At 42.2% G+C, this 26,327-nt stretch overlaps 2 protein-coding genes and 1 long non-coding RNA gene across 5 annotated transcripts; 2 read left to right on the top strand and 1 right to left on the bottom strand.

The window, feature by feature from the left end:
- Positions 1 to 870: 870 nt before the first annotated feature.
- On the top strand, positions 871 to 13,799 carry LOC144454198 (uncharacterized). 2 transcript variants are annotated; one of them, XR_013482516.1, is made up of 3 exons: positions 871 to 1,553; positions 11,322 to 11,464; positions 12,981 to 13,799. It is a non-coding gene; the product is annotated as an uncharacterized LOC144454198 (long non-coding RNA). The 2 variants fall into 2 exon arrangements; XR_013482515.1 differs by lacking the exon at positions 871 to 1,553 and having other exon boundaries at positions 11,159 to 11,464.
- LOC110206005 (uncharacterized) lies at positions 12,459 to 20,496 on the bottom strand. The gene is made up of 2 exons (XM_078145598.1): positions 18,522 to 20,496; positions 12,459 to 14,680 (listed from the first exon to the last, which is right to left on the bottom strand). Exons 1-2 carry the CDS (start codon positions 19,532 to 19,534, stop codon positions 14,575 to 14,577), a joined length of 1,119 nt encoding a protein of 372 aa, XP_078001724.1. The 5' UTR covers positions 19,535 to 20,496; the 3' UTR covers positions 12,459 to 14,574.
- On the top strand, positions 19,211 to 24,462 carry PNRC2 (proline rich nuclear receptor coactivator 2). Of its 2 annotated transcripts, none has more exons than XM_020983102.2 (3): positions 19,211 to 19,301; positions 21,452 to 21,641; positions 21,978 to 24,462. In XM_020983102.2, the coding sequence occupies exon 3, from the start codon at positions 21,996 to 21,998 to the stop codon at positions 22,416 to 22,418; it is 423 nt and encodes a 140-aa protein (XP_020838761.1). In that variant the 5' UTR covers positions 19,211 to 19,301; positions 21,452 to 21,641; positions 21,978 to 21,995; the 3' UTR covers positions 22,419 to 24,462. The 2 variants fall into 2 exon arrangements, with proteins under 2 accessions (XP_020838761.1, XP_078001725.1); XM_078145599.1 differs by lacking the exon at positions 19,211 to 19,301 and adding an exon at positions 20,525 to 21,196.
- Positions 24,463 to 26,327: the final 1,865 nt, after the last annotated feature.

Below are 26,327 nucleotides of genomic sequence, written 5' to 3'. Positions count from 1 at the left end.
AGCACTTATAATGCAATGTACTAGAAAGATACTGTCTCTGCACTTCTAATTAATAATTTTTAGGGTTTTTGTTTTTGTTTTTCACTTTGGGCAGGTTATTTCCTCTCTGAATTTGCTTCCTCATCTGTAAAATATGGATAATAATATTTGCCTTTGTAATAATACAGGTGGGGCAGCTAGGCAGCACAGTAGATAGAGTGCTGGGCCTGCAGTCAGGAAGACCTGAGTTCAAATTTGACCACAGACACTTACTAGCTGTCTTGCTAGCTGGGCAAGTCCACTTAACACTTTCTCTCAGTTTTCTCATCTGTAAAATGAGCTGGAGATGGAAATGGCAAACCACCCAGTATCTCTGCCAAGAAAACCCCAAATAGGGGCATAAAGAGTCAGACACAATGGAAATGATTGAACAAGAATAGTAATACAGCTAGTAAGCTGGGAAGGTGGAATTACGGGGTCAGAGTATCAGATTTAAGCTGGAAGGGTCCTTGGAGATCATCTGCCCAGGGGTTCATAACCTGGGATCTCTGTGCACCTAAAGGGTCTGTGGGTAGATTCCAGGAGGTCTGGGAATCCGGGTGGGAAAAAATGGCATCTTTATTTCAATAGAATTGGTTTTCATTGTACTGCTATGAATTTTATTTTGTATTTTCAAAAATATTAATCTGAGAAGGGGTCCTTAGGCTTCACTAGACTGAAAAAGATGTCCATGACTCCCAAAAGGTTAAGAATCCCTTATCTAGTTCAATCCCTGCATTTCATAGAAGAGGAAACAGGCTGAGAAGGTTCACCCAATGTCACAAAGTTAGGATGCTGGGCTGCTTTGCAGATTTTCATGTCTCTTGTCTTTTGTTACCAGACTGAGGTAGGTAGGTAGGTAGATAGGTTACTTTGTTACCAGACTGAGCTAGGCAAAAGAGCGGGAGGCCAGAGGACAGGAAGGCAGCAGCTATTCACCAATCACTCAGAAAGATGGCGCTAACCTCTCTCCTACTCTGACATTGCTTGCAGGCAGACTATAAACTCATTGAGAAACCTGGCCCTCGGGCTGCTGATGCTTGAGCTAGCCCAGCACATGGCTCAAAGCTGGGTGTTTGGACAAGGGAAAGCCAGGTGAAATCTCATAGTGGCTGAGAACATTAGAACAGCTCTGGAGAGACAGCTTCCCTGGCCGACTTTCCCCGTGTGTGCGCTGGTGTGTCCCCTTTTATCACGCGCATACTTGGGGAATGTGTCATGTTTCAGGCTTGCTGTGAGTTGCCAGAGTTCTTGGGCACAGAGACCAGGATGATTCCGTCACAGCGGCAAATGTCCACCACATTCCTGACACTCACTTAGCTTTCCCTTATTGTCTTGGGAGTGTCCAGATTACAGGTTACAGTACTAGCAGCCAGGCAGTGTCTACAGGAGCCAGACACTGGTTCCTAGACACTACCTCAGAAGAGCATTTGACATTCTTCATCTATTCTTCACCGAACTGAATCACACCTAGATTCTCCTTTCCCTTCCACGGATGGAGTCTTGGCAAAGTAACACTCTGACTGCTTGCTGAGGTGGGTATTTCTTACCTGTGCTGCTTGCTGAGGTGGGGGCAGGGCAGAGACGGGAAAGAAACAAGCATTTATTTAGCACTTAGTATGTGCTAGGCATGGCCATCTCCAGTCACCCTGATCTCTACCTTGCCACTGGACCCAGATGGCTCCAGAGAAGAAAGTGAGGCTGGTGACTTTGCACAGCCCTCCCTCATTGTAAGTCATGGCATCACCTTTCTGACGTCATGGGCTTTTTCGAGAATGAAGGCCAGATGACAACAGCTATGTACTAGACATTATGCTGAGTGCTTCAGAAATGTAATTTCATTTTATCCTCACACCAGCCCTGTGAGGTAGGTACTGTTACTACCCCCATATGATAGTTGAGGAAATTGAGGCAGACAGAGGAAAAATAACTTGCCCAGGAAGTATCTGGACTTGAACTCACACCTTCCTGATTCATCTCCAGTGCTCTATCCATGGTGTCAAATAGCTGCCTAGATGGACAACTTCTTGAGCAGACCAGGCTTCATGTTGAAGATGCCCTGCCCAGCCTCCAGTCCACAGTCACAACTGGATTAGGCTATGATAACCATGAGTGCCACCAAGGGCTAAAAGTGTTATACAGATGACTCATTTTTCTAGATAGGATTGGTGCAGATATAGGAATAAAGCAGGGAGATGGGCATGACGGCATGAGCATTATAGATAGAGAGTTGGCTCCAGAGTCTGGAAGATGTGGGTTCAAGTCTTGCTTCTGCTATATATTGGCCTTCTGACCTTGGGCATGTTATTTTGTCCTGAACAATTCTCTAAGACTCAGAGTTTCAGAAGAGATGCCAGCTTGCAGTGATGGGGACAGGGTGATTTTTTTTTCCTTCTTCACATACAGTTTCCTATGGTACAGGGAAAAGAGCATTGGCCCTTAAGCCGGGGTTCGTAGCATTTTTGTGTGCGCCCTGGACCCCTCTGCCTCTCTGGTGAACTGATGGACCTCTTCTCAGAAAAAGGTTTTTAAATACATAGGATTACAAAATAAACTAATTGTATTGAAATGAAGGTGTAATTTCTTTCCCATCCAAGTTCACAGACACCCTTAAATCCATCCATGGATCCTGAAGGGTCCCTGGCACTTACCAAGAATACTTACAAGTGCTTAATATGTTATTCGAACTTATTTTAAGGGAGATGTGTCATACACAGTTAGAGCTTACAGAAATCTGTTCTTATTTGGGAGGTAACTTTTGTTTTAAAAATATATCGCTAGTCATGAAGACAGTGCAATAGAAAAAAATTGTTCGTTCTTAGAGCCGAGTGTTATATATTATTTTTAGTTGTTTTAACAGGGCTTATGGAACAATTTTAGTTTTCCTTTAGTCATTTTTATGAAAAAATTACATAATGTATTGATACCATAATTTGTCCCCTTATTCTTTCCTCTTCTTATTTCACATATGTTTTAGCAATCTGGAGGCATAATGGCATCCTGTTTTTTATCTGAAGAGTCCATGGCTGAGAACGCCTGCTCTAGAATAAGTTGCTGGGTTCAAGTTCCTTTTTTGAGTCTTGCTAGCTGTGTGAACTTGGCTAAGTCACTCATCTGTAAAGTGAGGGGTTGAATTGTACTATATGACCTTGGGCAAATCATGTCACTGCCTGGGTCTCAGTTTCCCTATCTACAAAATGAAGGGTCGAACTGGACAGTGTGACCTTTGCCAAGGCCTGGACTTCGATTTCTTCATCTATAAAATGAGGGGACACTAGACGGTCTCTGAGGTCCCTTCCAGCTTTATATCTTTGGTACTCTGGTTTTTTATAAATACCAAATCGGGACTCCCCATATCCCTTAAAAAAAAAAGTGGATTGTACACTCCTAAGAGAACTATCAGCTTTCAACACCATACACATAGTAACAAGGAGTAATCTAGGGAATTGGTATGAGTGATAACAGAATGCCTGACTGCCGAGTGGGTCTGTGTGGGAAGTCAGCTGAAGACAATGCTGTGCGTGATTATAAAAACCAGAATGTTTGTCAAAATCTGTTGCCTCACCCCCCACTCCGCTGCCTTCCCTTTCACCATCCCCTCCCTCTGAATCAGCCATGAAACATAAAACACATCAAACAGCTTGGCCTGCCTAGCTACTTCGACAAGTTAGGAGAAAATGTCCTAGGAGCTCGGGCTTCTAGCTCTAGAGCTAGAATGAAAAGGCCCTCCGAGGCCATGAGGTCTGAAGGAGGCCCAGAGGGTGCCATGATGGGGACCGGGTGACACAGCACACATCTGGAGCTGGAAGGGAGTTTGGAGGCCCCCGAGTTCAACCCTCTTATTTTGCGGAGGAAGAAACCGAAGCCCAGGGAGAGGACATGATTTGCCCAAGATTACACAGGCAGTAAGCACCAGAGGCAAGATCTCAAAGCTCTATAGTTCCATTGCTTCATCCGAGTGTGAAGGGCCCCCTGGGCTCTTGAAAGCCCGCATACAAGTTTGGGCAGGCCCTGACAAACTGGAAGGGCTCGGAGTACAGACTGTGAGTCTCCTGGCCTGAGCTGCCGATTAAAGGCAGAGACCACGAGACATTTGATGTGGGAATAGTTTTTTGTTTCTTTGTTTTTTGGTGACAGCAACCTATGAAAACCATTGAGTAAAGGCAGAAAAGGGCTGCAATCTATATTGCTGGATGGGGCAGCCACACAGTAAACAAACAAAAACAAACAAAAAAACTCACAGGTCTTCTGAAGTATTAAGGGGCGAGGGAAGAGAGACAGAGAGGATGGGTGGGAGAGAGAGAGAGAGAGAGAGAGAGAGAGAGAGAGAGAGAGAGAGAGAGGAGAGAGAGAGAATGGGGGGGCGGGGAGAGAGAGAGAGAGAGGAGAGAGAGAGAATGGGGGGTAGAGAGAGAGGATTATTAAAAAAAACAATCTGGGATGGTGGAAGGTCTTGGGTCCCTGCCATGAAAATCAGTGGAAGGGCCTGGGCATGTCCAGCCTAGAAAAGAGAAGGCTGGGAGGAGGGGGATGAGGATATGAGAGCTGCTTCAACTATTGAAGGGCTGTCATGTGTAAGAGGGATTATTAGGCTGGTTTTGTTTGCTCCCAGGGGCAGAACCAAGAGCATTAATGGGCGGAAATGGCCAAGAGGCCAACTTTGCCTCGGTGTCAGAAAAACCTATGTTATCTGTGAGGGGGATGGGCTGCCATTGGCTTCCTCGTTTCTGGTTAACTTTAAAGAACGTCTCAGTGGCTCCACTCATCCAGTATGTTATAGTGGAGATGGATTCTTTGGGGCATGGCTTAGGTGAGATGGTCCCTTCCCATTTTAAAATTCATCGTTTCCATGAACCTATGGAAGTTTCTGAGATGTTTTCATGGAAACTCATACCAACGGCAAGAGTCTTCATTGACCGCTTCTGCTTCATCAGGGATCACAGGATGATAGATTCAGAAATAGAAGGGACTTTGAAGATCACTAGTCAGATTCCTTCATTTTGAAGATGAGGAAACTGAGGCCCAGATTGGTGAAGTGACTTACCTGAGGGCAGGCAATGGGTAGCAGAGTCAGGATTTGAACCCAGGTGCTTAGACACCAAACCCAGCACTCTTCCCTATGTGGGGTACCACCTTCCTCCCCTAATATAATAATACAGTGATTAATGGAAAGAAAATTAGTCTTGGAATCAAAAGACATCTGTTTGAATTCCAACTCTACCATTTGTTAGTTGTGGAACCTCAGGCATATCATTTTCTCTCTCTGGGCCTCAGTTTCCTCCTCTGTAAAATGAGAGGATTGGACTAAATTAGGTGTTCTGGACCTTTTTGTTGTCATGGTGCCCTTTGGCAGTCTGGAGAAGTCTATGGTCCTTTCTCAGAATCATGTTTTTAAATAATTGAAGAAGATTTTAAATTTCAGTTAGAGGTGAATGAAAATAAAGGTGTCATTTTCTCTCCATCTAAGTTCACAGACCACTGCAATGTAGCCACAGACCCCTTAGTAGTCCTTGGACCTCAGGTTAAGAGCCTTTGGTCTAGATGACTTCAAAAGGCCTTTGCACCTCTGAGATTCTGTGGGGAGTCAGGGCAAATTAGACTTCATGATGAAAAGTCCTTTGGAATAAGAATCCAGGTCCAGTTTGTCTCATTCTTTATGTCAACAGTTGAGCAACACTACTTGGAAAACAGCTTGACCACACACTACCTCCTCAGTGTGGGAAAGAGGAAGCTCTCAGTACCCAAACATGGGGGCTGGAGGTGGTGTGTAATTATTTTTAAGGTGGGGCTTTCCTAGGTAGAAGTATCATGTGGTCACTTGTTTTTGACAAAGTGCTCTTCTGTGTTCAAGTTAGCACAGAGGAACTGACCCTGACACCATCACACACACACACACACACACACACACACACACACACACAGAGTTTGCCACAGTGGTTCCTTTCAGCCCAGAGCAGTGGGCAGAAACTTTGGTCAGTGACATTGCTTTCCAATGGGGTGAGGAAGGAAATGCTTGTGCTCATGAGCTATTTCCTTCTGCATTGATGTAGAGTAAATGTCAGCATACAAGAGCTCACCAAACCAAGGAAGAAGTGTGACTTCTAAATGTTGAGCCAAGTACCCAGAAGGCTTGTGAGGGAGCTCATTGATCTACTGCTATGAGTCTTCAGAGACATTAATATCACTCCCCCTATTTACCAAACTCCTGTGGTTACCTATCACCTCCAGGATCAAATGTGTAATCAATCCGCTGTTTGGCTTTCAAAGTTTAACACAACCCTCCCCTGCCCTTCTTTCCAGTCTTCTCTTGTCTTGTATCCTCCCCCCACCCTCTCAGCCCTTATCCCCTGAAATCCAAAACACTGGCTTCCTTGCTGTTCCTTGACCAAGAAACTCCATTTCCTGACCCTGGGCATTTTCTCTGGCTGTCTCCTATTCCTGGAATGTTCTCCCTTCTCATCTTCACCGACTGCATTCCCTGGCTTTCTTCAAGCCCCAGCTAAAATCCTGCCTTCTCTAGGAAGCTTTTTCCAGTCTCTTAATTTTACTGCCTCTCCTCTCTTCAAAACATGTCAAGTTTATCCTGTCTGTTGCGTGTTTATATTCACTTGTTTGCACATTGTTTCCCCTTAGCCTGTCAGCTTCTCTAGGGCATGGAACTATCTTTTGCTACTTTTTGTATCCCCAGCCCTTAGCACAGTGCCTAATACACAGTAGGTGCTTAATAAATGCTTATTGAGTGACTGACACAAAGAATCCTAGAGCTGCATTTCTAAAAGCTATGCAAGGAGGCAGGTTGGTACAGTGGAGTCAGAGAGCCAGGGTTCATTGCATACATGATGTTGGGCAAGTCACTTCTCTCTAAGCCTCAGTTTCCTCACCTACAAAATGAGGGGATTGGACTAGACAAATGCACGCATGAATGAATGAACAAGGCATTTATTAAGTGTTCCAGGCACTGCACTAAGAAAAGTAAGTCCTTGCCCTCAAAGGGCTCACATTCTAATAGGGAGACAACAAACACGGAAGGTTTCAGCTGCAAGTCAGATGGAAAAGTCCCACAGTCCTTAGGGGAGCAACAGCAAAGCAGATGGCGAGACCTCTTCTGCGCGGTCATCACCACTGACAAAATCCTCTTGGTTTCTGATGGTGAACTGTCGGACAGTGCCAAGGACCCCGATGACCTCCGAGGTTCCTTCGTAGCTCTAAGATGCCATGGTTCATCTCTTTGTTGCTATCCAATGTATTCAGCAAGGCCCAAGTCAAATGCCAGCTCTTGAGTTTCAGCTCAACATCTGTGATCTGATGAGTCCTCTTCCCACACTCCCCCATGAGAAAAACGCTTTTCTTCCTCAGACCGTGCATAATACTTTGAATGTAGAATCATAAGATTTTAGATCAAGGCCTGGAAGGAACCTCAGAGGTCAGCTAATCCAACCATTTCATTTTACAGATGAGGAAACAGGCTGGGGGCAGGGTTGGCTGTGCTCAACATTATCTTTTTTTCTTTTCTTATAAACTCAGCAGGTATCAATGAACATATGCATTTCTTTATACACAGGACAGGAAAAGAAGTTTGCATATACAAAGCTGGGCATATCTGTTGTACCTTGCTTGCTTTTTTCATAGTCTATAATAAATTTAATATTAGTACCAACTTCCCTATGTGTTCTGTTCTGAACTTTAGCTCTCTTCCATATATTTTTGTGTTTCCTGGGATTCCTTCCCTTGCCTTTCACTTTCCTCTTCTCTCTTCTTTCTCTTCTCTTCTGTTTTTTTTTCTCTTCTCTTTTCTTTATTCTTTCTTCCATTCTCTCTTCTCTTCTTCTTTCTCTTCTCTTTGCTTTCTTCTCTTCCATTCTCTCTTCTCTTCTTCTTTCTCTTCTCTTTTCTTTGTTCTCTTCTCTTCCAACACATACTCTCTCTTGTTGATGAGATCAGCTCCCTGGGTGCACCTCCACACCAAAGATGTCCAGGTCTATGCTATGCATCCAGCCCTAGTCTCTCTTCTGTGCTCCAGTCCAGCAGCATCATCTTCCTTTTGGATACCTCCAATTCAACGTGTCCAAAACTGAACTGATTATCTTCCCTCCAAATCCAGACCCCTCCTGAACATTTCTATTACCGTGTATGGCACCCCCCATCTTGCCTATCAGCCAGACTTGCAAACTCTACGTCATCCTGGAATTCCTCCCTCTTATACCATTGATCCAATGCATGGTTGGACCCCGACATTTCTAAATTCACAACATCTCTCCTACTCATCCTCTTCTCTTAACTCACATGGCCCTAGCCCTTCTTGAGACCCTTTATCACCTCTCTCTCAGGAGGACCTGAGTTCAAATACAGCCTCAGACACTTACTAGCTGTGTGACCATGGGCAAGTCACTTAATCCTGTTTGCCTCAGTTTCCTCAGAAGACAAATCACTCTAGTATCTTTGTGAAGAAAAGTCCAAATGGGGTCACAAAGAGTTGGACGTGAAGGAAAATGACTAAATAGCACCAATAAAGCACTCCCTTCTGCCTCTACCCCTCCTCCACCACTAATCCAATGAGTTATCAAATCTTAACTCTCCCCCCTCCATGAGTCTGTCATCCATCCTTTTATTTCCACTTACTGGGCCACCGCACTAGCTCAGGTCTTCAAAATAATGATAACAAGCATTTATAAGCACATTAAGGTCTGTGAAGCTCTTTACATATATTACCTCATTTGATCCTCACAGTAGCCCTATGAGGAAATCGAGGCTCATAGCAAGATGAGGTGACATAGCCAGCCAAGGTCATACAGTGGCAAAGCTTAGGTTTGAGCCCAAGTTTTTCCAATCTATGCCTCATCATCATTCAGTGATTCTGGATTAGTCCCATGTATATCCCACCTTCAGGAAGGGAAGTCTTTTCTGGTTCCTTATAAATGCCTTCCCTCTCTTGGTGTTCTCCAATTTATCCCATCAGCATCTTGTTTTTACCTAGTTGTTTGTGTGTTATCTTCCCCTTAGTCTGTGAGCTCTTTGAGATTAGGGACTGGTTTTGTCTTTCTGTGCCCTCAGAGCTTAGATCAGTGCCTGGCACGTGGTAGATGCTTAATAAGTGTTTATCGACTGATTTTGAAAAGCATTAAAAAGCTTAATGTCACTCTGATGTAGAGTTCCAAAGCCTGTTTCCCCACCTCTGTCACAGAGTCAGTTTAATTATGCAGGAACATATAAGGCAAAGGGATTCCAATGGGCTGGGAACTGGAGGAATTGAATTTATGAGTTGGCTCTGCCTTGCTCCAAGTAACCATTCCTGAGGACACGAATGTGCAAGAAATGGAAAATGTTAGTAAATGGGATGTCAGATCTTGAAGGCCCTTTGGAATACAGAATGTCAAAGCTGGAAGGGGACTTAGAACAGAGAATGGCAGAACTGGACCGAACCTTAGGATGTAGATTCTAAAGGCTAGAAGAGTCCCTAAAACGTGGAATATTGGAACTGGAAGAATCCTTAGAACATAAAATGCCAGAGCTTGGAGGGACTTCAGAACAGAGAATATTAGACATGGGTAAGTCACTTCATCCTTTGAAGCCTCAATTTTCTCAATCTGTTAAATGGGGATAATGTCATAATACTTGTATTATTTATCTTACGGGATTGAATAGGAACATATAAAGATTTTCTAAATGAGCAGCAATCATCAAAACTGCTTGGTTCTGGCTAAGAAATAGAGTGGTGGATCAGTGGAATAGGTTCAATATGCAAGGCACAGCAGTCAACGACGACTATAGCAATCTATTATTTGATAAACCCAAAGACCCCAGCTTCTGGGATAAGAACCCACTCTGGAAAAAACTGCTGGGAAAACTGGAAAAGAGTATGGCAGAAACTACGCATAGACCCAAATCTCACACCATATACCAAAAAAAAGTCAAAATGGGTTCATGATTTACATATAAAGGCTGATACTATAAGCAAATTGGGAGAGCAAGGAATAGTTTACCTATCAGATCTATGGAGAACAGAAGAATTCATGACCAAACAGGAGATAGAGAACACTATGAAAAGCAAAATGGATAATTTTGATTACATTAAATTGAAAAGTTTTTGCACAAACAAAACCAATGCAACTAAAATTAGAAGGAAGCTAGAAAATTGGGAAGGAATTTTTACAACCAGTCTCTCTGATAAGGGCCTCTTTCTAAAATATATAGAGAATTAAGCCAAATTTATAAGAATACAAGCCATTCCCCAAATGATAAATGGTCAAAGGATATGAACAGAGAGTTTTCAGATGAAGAAATTAAAGCCATCTATAGTCATATGAAAAAATGTTCTAAATCATTATTGATTAGAGAAATGCAAATCAAAACAACTCTGAGGTACCACATTCACACCTATCAGATTGGCCAAGATGACAAAACAGGAAAATGATAAATGTTGGAGAAGATGTGGGAAAGTTGGAACACTAATGCATTGTTGGTGGAGTTGTGAAATGATCCATCCATTTTGGAGAACAATTTAGAACTATGCCCAAAGGGCTATAAAAATGTGCATACCCTTTGATCCAGCAATAGCACTTCTAGGGCTATATCCCAAAGAGATTATACAAATGGGAAAAGGACCCACATGTACAAAAATATTCATAGCAACTCTTTTTGTGGTAGCAAAGAATTGGAAATTGAGAGGATGCCCATCAATTGGGGAATGGCTGAGCAAGTTGTGGTATATGAATGTAATGGAATACAATTGTGCTATAAGAAATGATGAACAGGTTGACTTCAGAAAAACCTGGAAGACTTGTATGGTCTGCTGATGAGTGAAGTGAGCAGAACCAAGAGAATGTTGTACACAGTAACAGCCACATTGTGCAATGGCTAATATTGATAAACTTAACCCTCCCCAGCAATACAAGGATCTAAGACATTTCCAGAGACCTCGTCATGGAAAATGCTATCCACATCCAAAGAAAGAACTATGGAAGTTGAATTGCTATTTTTTTTCTCTTCCGTTGAGTTTTGTTTCCTCTTTCTGATGGTTCCTCCTATTGGTTTTAATTTTTACTTAAAACATCACTAATGTGAAAATATGTTTAATAGGAATGTATATGTATAGCCTATATCAGATTGTGTACCATCTTGGGGAGGGTGGTGGGGAGGAAGGGGGAGAAAAATTTTAAACTCAAAAGCATATGGAAGTGATTATTGATAAATCAAAATAAATTAATAAGAAAATAATTTTCTAAATGAATCTTCAAGGGTTTGTGATTTCATCTATGTGAATATTCCATCTCCTTTCATGTCACCACCCTTCTGTGCCTCTGGAGATGGCTTTTGGAATTGCTGTGGCCAAAAGAATCTATCACCTGAAGCTTCCACTGTGTGTTTGCTGCCTGAGAACCATCCTGATGAAGAGCAGAACTGCTTGCCAACCTGGGGGTTGGCTGGTATTGAGAACAGAATGGAAATGGTTAGCATACACATATATCATTGTGTCTGCATGTGTACATCTGCATGCACATTCATATTACGTACATGTATGTGCAAGTAACATGTGTGTGCGCACATGTATGTATGTACATGTGCACATATGTGTGTTTGTATGTATACTTGTAAGGGTATGTGTCTGTGTGGTTTTAAAAAATTAATTAATTTATTTTTAGTTTTCAACATTCACTTCCATAAGAGTTTGGATTCTAAATTTTCTCCTTCTTCCTCCTCTCCCCACCTCCCTAAGACAATATGCAATCTGATGCAGGTTGTACATATACATTCATATTAAACATATTTTCATATTAGTCATGCTGTAAAGAAGAACTAGAACCAATGGGACGAACCATGAGAAAGAAGAAGGAAACAAACAAGCCAAAAAAGAGAGCAAATAGTCTGCTTCGATCTGCATTCAGACTCCAAAATTCTTTCTGGATGTGGATAGTATTTTCCGTCATGAATCTTTCGGAGTCTTAGATCCTTGCATTGCTGAGAAGAGCTAAGTCTATCAAAGTCAGTCATCCCACAATGTGGCTGTTACTGTGTACAATGTTCTCCTGGTTCTGCTCACTTCACTCAGCATCAGTCCATACAAGTCTTTCCAGGTTTTTCTGAAATCCACCTGCTCATCACTTTTTATGGAACAATAGTATTCCATTACATTAATTTATCACAACTTGTTCAGCCATTCCCCAGTTGATGGGCGTCCCCTCAATTTCCAATTCTTGGCTACCAAAAAAAGCTGCTATAAAATGCGTCTGTATGTTTGTGTGTGCATGCATGTATATGTATGTGTGTATATGTATGTAGGAATGTGGCTTTGACAAATGCTTAGATCAGGGGATCAGGGCCCTGGTTACATCAACATTTAAAGCAGATGGCTTACTGTCCCACAGCCCTGTCAGGATTCAAGTGCTTTCCCCTTACTAATACAGGCTCTAGTAAAACAGCAGCAACAATCTGGACACGGAGAAAATGAAGCAAACAAGCCTCGTTATGAAAGAGAAAGGGGCAATAGAAGGAAATGTCAATAGTTCCAAACTGAACCGGATGCCTCGGCGTGTCCTGATGGGCCATCTTAACTCCCCAGTCTACAAGCTTTCTGCTGGGAAGTCAGCTCCTTAAGTTTAGATCTGGAGATTATTCATCTTGTATGCCTCTTTCCCACCCCCCAGCTTAATAACAGGGCTCTGTACACAGTAAACGTTTGTTGAAGGAGGCGACCTCTAAAAGTGTTTCCAAAATATAAGTAGTGCCATGCTAGAAAAGAGATGTTGATGAATTCACCCTTTCAGATTGCAACCCATCCCATACAAAAACAAAACAAAGCAAAAAACCAAAACCACATGGGATTCTTGTCCATACTTTTCTGTAAATCCTTCTATGTAATTTCCTAAAGAACGTATTGGGGGGGTGGGGGAGGGGGGCGGTGTTGACGAGTTAATCAGGGCACAGTTGACTAACTAATTTCCCTGGTTCAATTGGTGAAATTACAGACTCCCAGGTGTTAAGAAGTTCTTCAGTCAAGCTTGACAGAATTAAAGGATGGACATCCACTGGCTGGCTGAAGGACTGATGACAGTCTTGGTGGCAGGAGACAGCTCTGAAGAATGTGATGTCTGCAAGTTAAGAAGAAAGCAAACCATGGAAGAACAATTAGAAGCACTGTGGAGTTGGGGTGTGACTTGCCTTGCCCATATGTATTCCCTTTTTGTGTGCCCCTCTACTAATGTACTCTATATCTGGGCCTGCCAATGCTGTGTGTAGTTGTGGAAGAATGTGCTTCAGGCTTATGGAGAGAATGTTTTATTACCATCGTCAGATGATTGCCATCTCATCTCTGATGCTTTGAGTTAATTGTGCCTACTTGGTGACTATTAAATACATGTCCACCAGTGGGGGCTCATAAGCTCTAGTTTTAGGAAAGTGAACTCGGGAACGCCTTGGGAAATCAACCTTAGAGTTCAAGCTGGGGAGAGTAGCCCAGAAGTGTTGTTGTTTAGTTGTGTCTGACTCTTCATGACCTCATTTGGGATTTTCTTGGCAAAGATAGTGGAGTGGTCGGCCATTTCCTTCTCCAGCTCATTTTACAGATGGGGAAACTGAGGTAAACAGGGTGAAGTAACTTGCCCAGGGTCACCCAGCTAGTAAGTGTTTGAGGCTGGATTTGAACTCAGGATCCTGACTTCAAGTTCGGCACTCTCTCCACTGCACCACCTAGTAGCACTGCGAATATTAGCTCCTTGAGAGCAGAGACTTTCATTTTTGTCCATGTATCCCCAGAGCCTCAAACATGGTAGGTGTTTCTTATCGACTGATTGACAATTGGAGACCTTTCACTGGTCCTTTTTTTTCGGGGGGGAATAATAATGTCATATTTTAGGGATTATTCATCTATTATCTCTTACTTTCCTTACTTTTACCCTTCTCCAATGTAGCTTCCACTGACAGTGGTCTGACCAAATTGCTTCCTGGCTCAAGAACCTTCAGTGGCTCCCTATTGCTTTTTTGTTTTTGTTTTTTTTGTTTTTTTGTTGGGCAATGGGGTTAAGTGTCTTACCCAGGGTCACACAACTAGTAGGTGTTATGTATCTGAGACCGGACTTGAACTCATGTCCTCCTGAATCCAGGGCTGGTGCTCTATCCACGGTGCTACCTAACTGCCCCCACCCTATTGCTTTTAGGGCAAAGTATGAACTCCTAAACTTGGCATTTAAAGTCCTTCCTAGTTTGGCTCTACCCTGTCTTTCTTCTTAAAAAAAAGTTTTATTGATACTCCTAAAAAAATAGTCCTGTCACGTCTTAGTGACTATCTTTGTCTCCCGACCCCTTCTTCTTATGTCACAAAGATGTAGAGTGAAGCAAAACAAATCACCCCATTTGGCCTCATGAGTCCCCTCCACACAACCTACATCCCATTTAAACTGGCCATCACCTGCCTCTGTGTATTTATATCGGCTTACCTATATACATTCCTTAACCTTCTTGACTTCTGCAGAATTTTTGTAAGACCAGATATTTCAAGCTGGAAGGGACCTCAGAGGTTATCGACTTCAGCCTCTTTCATTTTACAAACAAGAAAATGCAGATTCAGAAAAAGTGAAGGGACTTATGTAACATCACACAGGTCGTAAGTAGTACAGCTGGTATTGCAGTTCCCGTCTTCTGACTCCAAATCTTGCACATTCCTCTTAGGCTTTAAAAGTTAAAGAAAAGGCAGATTTCTAATAGCATACTTCCTTCAATGTCATAAAAGTTGAAAAAACAATGAGTCATAATCTCATGAATCCCCTAAGGAAACAAATTTAGTCAAACAAACTCTATAGGTAAACTAAATCAGTTACAGATTAAACTCCATTTAGTACACACTAGTACACAATAATACACAAACCATGAGATTGGTATCAGCCGGCTCCACAACCTCTCATTTAGGCCCTGACCTTCCCTTAACATTAGTATGTCATGAGTCAGGTTCCAGTCAGGTGAGGTCAATATTAACTGAAGACAGGCCTTTAGTCAACCAAAAGTTGCAGGAAGAATGGCCCAGAGCCTTGAATAACGGTAATTAAGAAAAGGAAATAAAAAATTCCCATTACAGACCCAAGGAGAAGAAAAAGGGAAAGATTCTTGGGGATTAAAAGGAATTCCTTTCTTTTCAGGCTTTAAGTTTAATCATATTTGGTCAATTCAACCATGTTTATTAATTCAAGGAAACAAATGCAATAAACTGTTATTAAGCACCTATTATGTTTAAAGCATTGTGCTTTGCACAAGGGATGCATAGGATTGGAATCCCTGACAAATTAAGACTTAGCTTAGTGAAAAGAAGATGTAGCAAAGACTTCAGTTATTGGAAGGGCTGCCAAGTGGAAGAGGGAATAAATTTGCTTTGTTTGGCCTCAGAAGGCAAAAGTTCTTATGAGTGAAGTTGGCAGCATCACAGATAGCTGGCATTTCCATAAGGCTTTAAGGTTCGTAAAATGCTTTACTTTAACTCATTTGATCTTCATAACAACCCTGGGAGGTAGGTGCTATCATCATCCTCAATGTACAGATGAGGAAACTGAGACACAGAGAGGTTAAATGATTTTCCTAGGGTCACACAGCCAGCAAATGTCTGCGGCAAGGTATTCATTCAGGTCTTCTTGATTCTAAATCCAAGTGTCCTTTGCTAACAATTGGAGCAGTCCCAAAGCAGAATAGGGCAGCTAGTATAAATATATAAATAACTTTGTCAAATCTATAAGAATATGAGTCATTCTCCAATTGATAAATGGTCAAAGGATATGAACAGGCAGTTTTCCAATGAAGGAATCAAAACAATTTATATTCATATGAAAAAATGCTCTAAATCATTATTGATCAGAGAAATGCAAATTAAAACAACCTTGAGATATCATATTACGCCTATCAGAATGGCTAAAAAGATAGAAAGGAAAAGTGACAGATGTTGGAGGGGATGTGGAAAAATTGGGACCTTAATTTATTGTTGGTGGACTTGTAAGTTGATTTAACCATTTTGGAGAAAGATATGGAATTATGCCTAAAAAGTTATTAAACTGCCTATATCCTGTGACCCAACAATACCCACTATTAGGTCTGTTTCCAAAGATGATTAGGGAAAAAGGAAAAGAACCTGTATATTCTAAAATATTTATAGCAGCTCTTTTGTGGTGGCAAAGAACTGGAGATTGTGAAATTGCCCCTCAATTACAGAATGGCTAAAGAAGCTGTGGTATGTGTTCAGGATGGAATATTACTGTGTTATAAGAAATGATGAGCTCAATGATTTTAGAAAAGCAGGGAGAGACTTCCACAAAATAATGAAGAGTGAAATGATCAGAACCAAGAGAATATTATATACAGTAACAACAGTATTGTTCTAACAACAGTTTCTAGTGACCAAGTCATTCTGATTATTATAAATATCCAAATTAACCTCAAAGATCCCATGCTGTTTAAATCCAGAAAAAGAACTCTCTCTCTCTCTCTCTCTCCCTCTCTGTCTCTCTCTCTGTCTCTCTCTCTCTCTCTCTCTCATACACACACACACACACACACACACACACACACACACAGAGATTTGTGTCTAATGGTAGACATCTTGAAGTTTGGGGCAGAGAGGGAAAAAAAGTTATGTGATAACTTTGTTGTATATTTGAAAGGAATAGCAAGTTTAATGGACCTACAATTTCAGGTGCAATCCTCTGTTTTTCTGTACCACTTTGTTATGGAAATGTTTGTTTTATTTCTCAAGTTCAGAATAAAATAAACAAATTAAAAAACAAAAAAGAATAGGGCAGCTAGGTGGTATAGTGGATATAGTGCCCAGCCTGGAATCAGGAAGACTCATCTTTCTGAGCTCAAATCCAGCCTCAGATATTTACTAGCTGTGTGACCCTGGGCAAGTCACTTGACCCTGTTTACCTCAGTTTCCTCATCTGTAAAATGAGCCGGAGAAGGAAATGGCAAACCACTTTAGTATCTTTGCCAAGAAAATCCTAAATGGGGGTCATGAAAAGTCAAATACGATTGAAAAATGACTAAAACATAGTAGAATGGGCTATTTCAGACTTAATGGTAATAGCTGACATTTTATGCACTTACAGGCATGACATGGGCTTTATATGTATTATCTTGTTTGAGTTCTCTCTTGCTGGAGATCCTGCTTAGACCCATATTGGACTCCATGGCTCTCTGCCAGCTCCGAGATTCAGTGCTTCTGTCTCTAAGGTCTATACATAGAAGGTATTTAATAAATATTTGCTCCCTTCTCCTACCTTCTTCAAATCCTACAAACTGCTTTAATTCTTCTAGCTGCCTAGGGACCTTGGATCCATCATGTGTCCAACTGAGTATTTATTGAATTGGTTAAACTTGAATCTCCCAAGACCACACAGCTAGTGAATGACAGAGAGGAAGGGAGCTTAGAAGTCATCTAGTTCCCCTCATTTTACAGAAGAAAAAAGTGAGGTTAAGTGACTTATCCAAATGACTTATCACATAAGTAGTAAATAGTGAAAGGATGTATCCTGCATGGTAAGACTCCAGGTTCAGAGCTATTCTCACTGTCCCAATGTGTCAGCTCTAGAGAGGGGGATTCTTAATGAGTTACAGGTCAGACTAAATACCATCAGAGGTCCCTTCCAACTCTGAGAATTTGTGTATCAACCGCCCTAATTGTGGAATGCCCTATGAGTTTAGAGCCAGGACAAGGGATTCAGCCCTTGGCTCTACAGCTCATAACCTGGAGCTAGTCATCTCACTTTCTGCAATCCGTAATGGGAAATGATACTTGGTGAACTTTTTTTTTTTTTATTAAATTCAGGAGAAAAGCAGGACTCAGGAAAGAGACAGAGCAGCTGCTTCCTCTTTGTCTCTGCCCTAGGTCTCCTTTGCAGTGATGGGGCAGCATTTTGCTGCCATTCACCCATCAGTCCACAAACAAATAATTGTTAAGTCCCTTCTATAAGATGGAGATACAAAAGCTACAGAAAAAAAAAAGGAACAGTCTCTGGCATCAAAGAATTTCTATTACGGAGGGCTGTGCTTATGCATTTTATCTTATTTTACATGCTTTTAAAGGCTTGTTCATGATCATGAGGATGTTATAACTATATATAGAATAAATACAGAATGTCCCAAAAGTCTCGGTGCAGTTTAAAACTGTACTATGACTTTTGGGACACCATATATAACAAAACACAAGGTAGCTTTTAAAAAATTTAAATCAAATCTTCATTAAAAAATTCTTAACTTGACACTCTAAATAAGCACATTTCCATAGATTATATGTGAAATCATGAATCTTCATTACAGTTTGCTTAAAAAAAAAAGGCATATAATCATTCCAAACGTTACTTTCATGGCATTCCTACTTGTCTGTCTTCGAAAAATTCTTTTAAATTACATTACCAAAAAAAAAAATTAACGAACATTTTGTGTTCCTCCCACTTTCCCTGTGGGGGGGCAGGGAAAAAAGGAAAATAAAATCTTTGTAACAAATATACATAGTGAGGCAGAACAAATTCTCATACTGGCCATGTTCAAGACTCTGTCGCGTCGAACTTTTCTGGGCATTAAAAACAGCTTCAATATCCGTCTTTTCTTTTTTTAGGGGGTGGGCAGGCAACATTACCACTACTTTCTTTCTCCATTCCTCTCCACCCTCACCCCCACCCCCCAACTCCCGAGGGGGGAAAGAAAAGACAAACAGAGTCTTTGTAACAAACAAGCGGAGCCAAGCCAGACAAATCCATCCAGCTGCCAAGTCCAAGAATGCACGCCTCCTTTTGCGCCTGGCGTCCACCCTGCAGCGCCCCATCGCAGCATGGGGCCGCTGGGGTCTGCCCAGCACAGCAGCGAACACGCAGCCAGCGAATGACTGCTCCCGTCGTGCTCCTCTGCGCGAGCATTTCAAACTCTCCGCAACAACAACCCGCCCCCGCCCCCGCCTCCGCAGCCATAACCAGCAACAGGCGAGAGCTGCATTCCCATTGGCTGACAGAGGCAGCGCTCCACTCCCATTGGCCCATAGGGAGGGCTCCTCCTTCCCATTGGCAGAGAGCGATAACTCCGTGCGCCCATTGGCTAGAAGCAGTCCCAGTCCCGCTCCGGGGCGGGGCTTCCGCCATTTTGTCTGGGGTGGCGGAAGGAGGAGGTGGAAGAAGGAGGCGGCGGGCGCTGGGAGTGGGGGTAGCAGGCGGTTTTCGCGCCTCTGTCTAGTTCGGTCCGGTCCGGTCCCGTGTGGTCCGCGCGCTCGCCCGCCCGCCGTTTGTCGAGGAGGTGCTGCCGCCGTCTCGCGGAACTCGGAGTCGGTGAGTGGAGCCGGGCTGCCGCCATGTTGTGGGGAGGTCGGAGTGCGCCTTTGTTGGGGTTCGCGCGGAGCCCGGGGCGCCTCCTTCCGGCTCCGGGGGCCCCCTTGCGAGCGCTTGTGCGCCTTAGAGCCCGATCGCACGGTCCAGATGAGGAGGCCGGCGGCCCGCCCGCCTCCGCGCCTTTGCCCTTTGCTGTGTCCTCTCGGCCTCTTCCCCTGCCCATCCCATCCCATCCAGTCTTGTGAGGCCAGGTCACCCCCTGGCCGAAGCCTGGCCGGGCTTGACCCCCGCGCACCCCATTGCACGCTGTGTGTGTTTATGCCTCCCGTGCACCCGGCCCTTAGTAGGCCCTTAATAAATAAATGCTTGTTGACTCGCCTGGTGTTGGAATCATCTCATTTGATCTACACACCAGCCCTGGGAGAGAGGTGCTGTTATTATTGTTCCATATTTCTCTCTTTACTTTTAAAAACGATTCATTATTTTTAGCGTTCATTTAAAAATAGAGTTCCGCATTCTCTCCCTCCCTCCGTTTAACAGATGAGGAAACTGAAGTCAGGTGACTTCCCCAGGGTCACAGAACTAGGAAGTGTCTGAGGCTGGATTGGAATTCAAGGCTCCTGCGCCTCCTAAAGTGGCCCGGTATTAGGCTAAATATATAACTGGTGACTCGGTACAAGGTTGTCTCCCAGTGGCAAACTTCCTTGGAGCCACACACCCCCTAATTTCAAGCCTTTGAATGCTCCCGGTCCGAGAGATCCAGGAAAATGAAGCATCGTGGAGCTTAATAGATTATTTCGGAATTGAACTTGCCGAGAGATTTGTGCGGCTTCACACTTTTAATTGACTTAGATTGCTATTTGAATGGAAAGTAGCCTTTCCTTAACCGTTGAAAGGACCCGGGCCGCCTTGATAACAAAGGAAACAGATTTCCATAATGGAGAATAATCGAGTGGGATGTGGGGTCTTGAAGGTAAACCGTAGCTGTAGGTTTTTAAATGATGGTGTTATTTTTCAGGAAGTCAGTTCACATTTTCTCCCCTGGGGGAAAATAGACTGTTTGAAAAGTATCTCTTTCTGAAGTAGTAGTTGATACACATAGTAACAGTTTTATTTCCATTGCTCTGATGTAGTATCACGTATCAGAGCTAGAAGGGACTCTTCCAGATCACATGGCCCAGCCCTATTCTTTTCAGATTAAGGGAAGTAACTTGGCCAAGGTCACACAACAGCCAGTGATGAAGCAGACTCCATAGAGTCCGTCTCCCGATTCCTAGAGTAGGGTGCCTTTCACATTTCACCTGGCTGCTCCTTTAGAATTTGAATGTAGGTAACATAAAATACTTCACTGTTTAAAGCCAAGTTCAGCCTTGCACATTGAGCATCTAAAATGAATGCCTCACCCACGTGTACAAAAATATTCACAGCAGCTCTTTTTGTGGTGGCCAAGAGTTGGAAATTGAGGGGATGCCCATCAGTTGGGGAATGGCTGAGCTAGTTGAATCTAATGGAATACTGTTGTGCTATAAGAAATGAACAGGCTGACTTCAGAAAAACCAGGAAGGACTTCTATGAACTGAACGAGAAGGGAACCAAGCGAAGAGCTTATACGAGCTGAGTGAAGTGAGCAGAACTAGGAGAATGTTGTACACGGTAACAGCCGCACTGCTCAATGACTAACTTTTGATAGACTTGGCCCTTCTCAGCAAGGCAGTTCCAAGACATCGCCAAAGACTTATGATGGAAAATGCTATCCACATCCAGAGACAGAACTGTGGAGGCTGAATGCAGATGGAAGCATGCTATTTGCTCTCCTTTTCCTTTGTTGTTGTTTTGCTTCATCTTTCTCATGGTTCCTCCCATTGGTTCTAACTCTTCTTTACCTTATGACTAAGGTGAAAATATGTTTGGTACAAATGTATAAGTAGAGCCTATATCAGACTGCATGTTGTCTTGGGGAGGGGGGAGGAGAGGGAAGGGGAGAAAATTTTAAACTCAAAATCTTAAGGAAGTGAATGTTGAAAACTAAAAATTAATAAATTGTTTAATAATAAAAAAAAAGAGTGCCTCTCTTAAAACTCAAGATAGTGGTCACCCCTATCATAGTAAACTGATAGCCTTCCTTGTAACTGCTTTTTGTATGTTTGCAGTTGGGACTTCTCCCTCCAATCTGGGTGCCGAGGAGACTCCGATGTTGAACTTAGCAGATCAGCCCATGAAAACTTCCATACTCAGACTAAGAAACAGATCTGGCAGAAAACAACATTTGTTATCCTGGGCCTGGCAACAGGGAAGAAGACAAGTGGTGGAAATCTTACAGTCTGCAAAGCAGACTGAAAGGTATGAAGGGAAAAGCATGAAGCAGACCTGTTGTAAGGTGGGCTTAATAATTCTACATTAGCCTGGTTTTTAATTGAGGAAAGGATCGATCCTTTAAAAAAGACATTGTTTTAAACCCTGACCATTTTCAAGTATGCAGAAAATAAATTTTTTTTAAATTTTTTGAGATCTGAAATCAGAACAGGCTTCTTGAATTTAGGAATTTAGGTAGCTGATATCTTTAAAGTCCATACAAAATTAGTGAATTTTTTTAAACTTTAATTCTTTGTGACTTTTTTGAATTGACCTGTTGTCTTATTAGAGAAACTGCACTTTTTCTTCCTTCCTTCTTTACAGGTGACATCGAAGCTGGAGATGGGTGGCGGAGAGAGATTCAACATTCCAGGTCCCCAATCTAGAAATGTTAGTAAGAACCAACAACAGCAGCTTAATAGGCAAAAGAACAAGGATCAGAATCCCCAGATGAAGATTGTTCACAAGAAGAAAGAAAGAGGGCATTCCTATAATTCATCTGCAGCTGCATGGCAGGCTGTACAAAGTGGAGGGAAGAATGGGCATTTCCCGAATAATCAAAACTGGAATTCCAGCTTGGCAAGTTCCAGTTTATTTCTGAAATCCCAAACTAACCAGAACTACGCCGGAGCGAAATTCAGTGAGCCGCCGTCGCCAAGTGTTCTCCCTAAACCTCCCAGCCACTGGGTTCCGGTTTCCTTGAATCCTTCTGATAAAGAAATAATGACCTTCCAACTGAAAGCCTTACTTAAAGTCCAGCTGTGATGTGAGATAATCAGATTGCTGGTGTTTCAATGTTTAGGACTTCAGGTATTTGACAGGAGCGCATCAATGTTTGTTCCTAAACATAAAAACTTCATAGCTAGGGATTTTGTCTTTCATCTGTATAGAGCAGCTGACTGATAATAGTGGGTAATACTTGATGTAAAATTTCATCCTGCTTATATGTTAGTGTGTGTACGTATGTGTGTATGCACTGCCCTCTGACTAAGGAGATACGTGGCTGCCGCATTAGATGGCAGTTTGAAATCAATTATTTAGAATGTGTGGACTTGATATCAATTGTTCTTAATTGAATAGCAGCTCTTCCAGTTTTGAACTTGAAACCATGGTTTGAATTGTAAAGGAGGATTTATGGTATAGACTCATGGGCTTTTCTTAATTAGGGAAAGAAGTTTTTGTATTATGATCATGTTTCTTGGCAAAAACAATAGTGCAGTGAACATTTAGTGTGAGGCAACAGTAGACGTCATTTTTGGAAAACAAGCTAAAATCACTTATGGCTGGGATAAAGGACTGGTTGAATACCAGCCACTTAGAATGGAATAGCAAACTGTACTGCCATATCCATTGTGAGTTTTCTGGAATAGACAGATGTGATAGGAATCCTTCCTTGGCAATGAATGAGTTAAGGTTGGATTAATGATTAAGGCTGGATAAGGAGGGGGATGCTAGTCAATAAGGCGGCACTGGAATCAAAGGGACTTGGGGTTGATGATGGCATACGGGGAAGGACTGAGATTTACAGTAGGGCACAGAACACTGCCCTATTATCTGCCTCATCCCTTGGGGCTTACTGCCTTTGATAGAGGAGATATGCCTGATTTTCTAGGAATACCCGTCTGTCTCAGTTGCTCCACGGTCAGGAACTACATAGGGGCATACCCTTAGGTACACACATATGGACAGACAAAAGTACTGTTTTTTTTTTGTCAGGAGAATGTACCAAAAAGCTTCTTAAAAGATAGTATGAGCGTTATTCAGTATTTGGCATATTGTGAACAGTTTTCAAAATGCATCAAAGCACTGAAAAAAATGCTGATAAAATTGGTCTGGTTTCAAATAGGAGAATTCTATGAGAATTCCAAAGTAGGGAAAGGTTGTAAATGACCTAGGAAAGAGAAAGCCATGTAAATAAATGTAAAATTTGTAGCATATGTAAATTTTTGCTGGCCTTTTCTTTGAAGAGTATTTTTAATACAGAATTGCTGAATGTAAGGCAGACCATGGACTGAACTAAGACATGGCATGGTTTTAAAGGGATCAAAATATATTTTTTAAAGGAAGCAGTGTCTTTGCGCTAAGTTGCTTGCCAGTGCATATACATGTCCAGTTTAGTTCTAAACTGTATTGCAAGAGACTTGTAACTTAGGGCTATTAGGAAAAAACCAGAACTGTGAAAGCTGCTAAAGACTCAGTGTAGTGCTCTTATTTTGAACACATAAAGGGATGTTTGGATAAGAATACTATTAAAACAGGCCTAATTATTTTTTCAAAAAAAACCAAAAAAAACCAAAAAAAGGGTCAACAAGATGGTGATTTTGATCGAAATGACAATCTTTTACCAAAGGGTCCCTTCTCAAGCAGAAAACAGGTTTCCTTTGGCCTTTTCCCATCAATGCTTCAAACTAAAGATTAATTACAAAATGATAGACTTTTAAAAAAAATACAAGTGCTGTTATTTTGTAAGATTATGCAGTTAGGATTCTTTTGAGTGCTGATTTTTTAAAAAAAATTCCAAATAATGACCTAACAATGAGTAAAGGGGAAAAGAACTAGGATTTTAAAGCAGTAACTTGTCTAAGAAAATGTCTGTACAAAAAAAAATGGCAGCTCCCTCCATGTTTACAGTTTTTTTTAAATAAAATTGATTGGCATATTGATTGCATTTAAACTTTTTCTCAAAGGAAAAAAACCTTAAGGACAGGTATCCAAATAATTTAATTTGGTGTTTAATCAGTTTGTGAAGTACTTAAATACGTTATGTGAATTTGAAACAAAACTGAAAATAAAATAATTCCTCCCCCAATGGGTTGGTTTCCTGTTTTTTAAAGTTGCTTGAATGTGCTAGACACATTACAGCTTATTCTCAATATTTCAAGATAGAAATGCCACTATTGGGAATGGGGATAAGAAAAGTTAGGTAGTCTTCATGTCACTCGGAAGCTAACTGAAGGATATTATAGGTTCACAAGTTGATCATCCCAGTGTGAATGAAAATAGGAAACAACTTGGAATCAGGACCTGCCCAGGTTCTCCTGTGTGAGCTTCAGTTTCTGAAAAAAAGGGGTGGGACTGGTCAGTTCCTTCCATTCCTAATTTTATGAAATCCTGGCTAAGCTGTGACTGAACAAATAAGCTTGGGAAGGCCAGAGAGGGTTACCTAGGTATCTGGGCTATTGGCATTGGCTATGTCAAAAAAGGCTGTCCCTTGCAAATGAGTTCTGAATTATCACATGCTACCTGCTGGGGCAGACAGAGAGGTGGTGGGAGGTTTTATATTGTCAACAATTTAAAATGGAAGGAATGATGGAGGGTTGATTTGGGAGCCTCCATGCCTGCTCTACTGTCATCTCTCCATGGGGTACTGGCACACAAAGACAGGAAATCATCTGCCTCCATTAGAGATTGTCTTGTCTTTGTAGGGCTTGGCATGTGGCAGGTGCTTAGTAAGTGCTTATTGACTGAATTCAAGTGTGGTGCTATTGCCTTCCAGCATTTGCCTAGGTAGGGTTAATTTGACCTCGGCTATGTGCTTACAACTGTGAGACTCAAGGCCTTATTACCACTAAGCAAAAGGCTTGGGATTGGGAGATGGCTGGATGGTGTCTACTCCAAAAGCTTCTGGACTGATATAAAAGGTTAGTTAAGACAAGTCAGGTTCCAGGAGTAGTCATTTCCCACCCCTGCGACCATTTTAATGTCACTCTAGCATCCCTTTTTAAAAATATGGACTGGCATAAAGGATTGATTATTTAGAAGGGTAGTGGTAAATGTTTACTAAATTACCAAAGTCTGATCTAGCAGGAAGCAGGGGGCCCAGTTTGGAGACTTGGCTTCTTAGTTGTGCATCCTAGGGGAAGTTCAATACCTTCCCTGAGATTTAGTATGGTCACTTGGCTCTGATGTCCTCTTCAGCTACAGACATCTTACTGCTAGGAATTCTAAAGGAGTGAGAGGGGGAGAACCATTGTCCCATGGAGAAAACCACTTAGGTAGTATTCATGATGGGGGAAGGCAGCATGAGAACACCAAGTTCCAGAGTTGGGAGAGACCTCAGAGGTCACTAGCCAACCTCTGTTTCTGCAACATGCCCAACATGTAGTCATTGTCTACTGTCCAACAGCAGAGAAGGCTGACCAGGAAAGCTCTTGAGTTCCCTAGAGGTGGTATTCCTGCAGAAGTTGGAGGATTCCTTATTGAGAATATGGTAGAGGACATTCCTGCTTTGGCTACCAGTTGGACTGGACAGTTCATGTTCCTACAAGTGCCTTAAAGTTTCCAAAACACCTGGCACACACATTACCCAATTTGATCCTCATAGCGGTCATTTTGAGATGCATGCTATGTATTTGTTATTTCCCATTTTATAGATGAAGAAACTGAAGAGAGGCGAAGTGATTTGTTAGTCACAGCTTTTGCCTCCAAATCCAGGGCTCATTCCATGACAACACTGCACCTCCAAGATGACTTGGGCAGCCCCTTCCCACTTTGACTCTTCATGTACAAGTGAAACCATGAATAAAAGACCTGAACCTCTTTCCCCTCCCCACCTTACAATCTTCAATGGATAATACTTGGGATAAAATGCAGCTGTTGCCTGGCAGCTAAAGCCCTACATATAGTTCACCTCTCATCCATCTTTTCTGTCCACAATTTGCATTCCTGTCAGAC

This window comes from Phascolarctos cinereus, unplaced genomic scaffold (assembly GCF_003287225.1).
Source record: "Phascolarctos cinereus isolate Bilbo 61053 unplaced genomic scaffold, phaCin_HiC Scaffold_726;HRSCAF=1367, whole genome shotgun sequence".
NCBI lineage: Eukaryota > Metazoa > Chordata > Mammalia > Diprotodontia > Phascolarctidae > Phascolarctos > Phascolarctos cinereus.
Note: the sequence above shows the minus strand (reverse complement) of the source record. Positions and strands in the feature narration are given on the sequence as shown.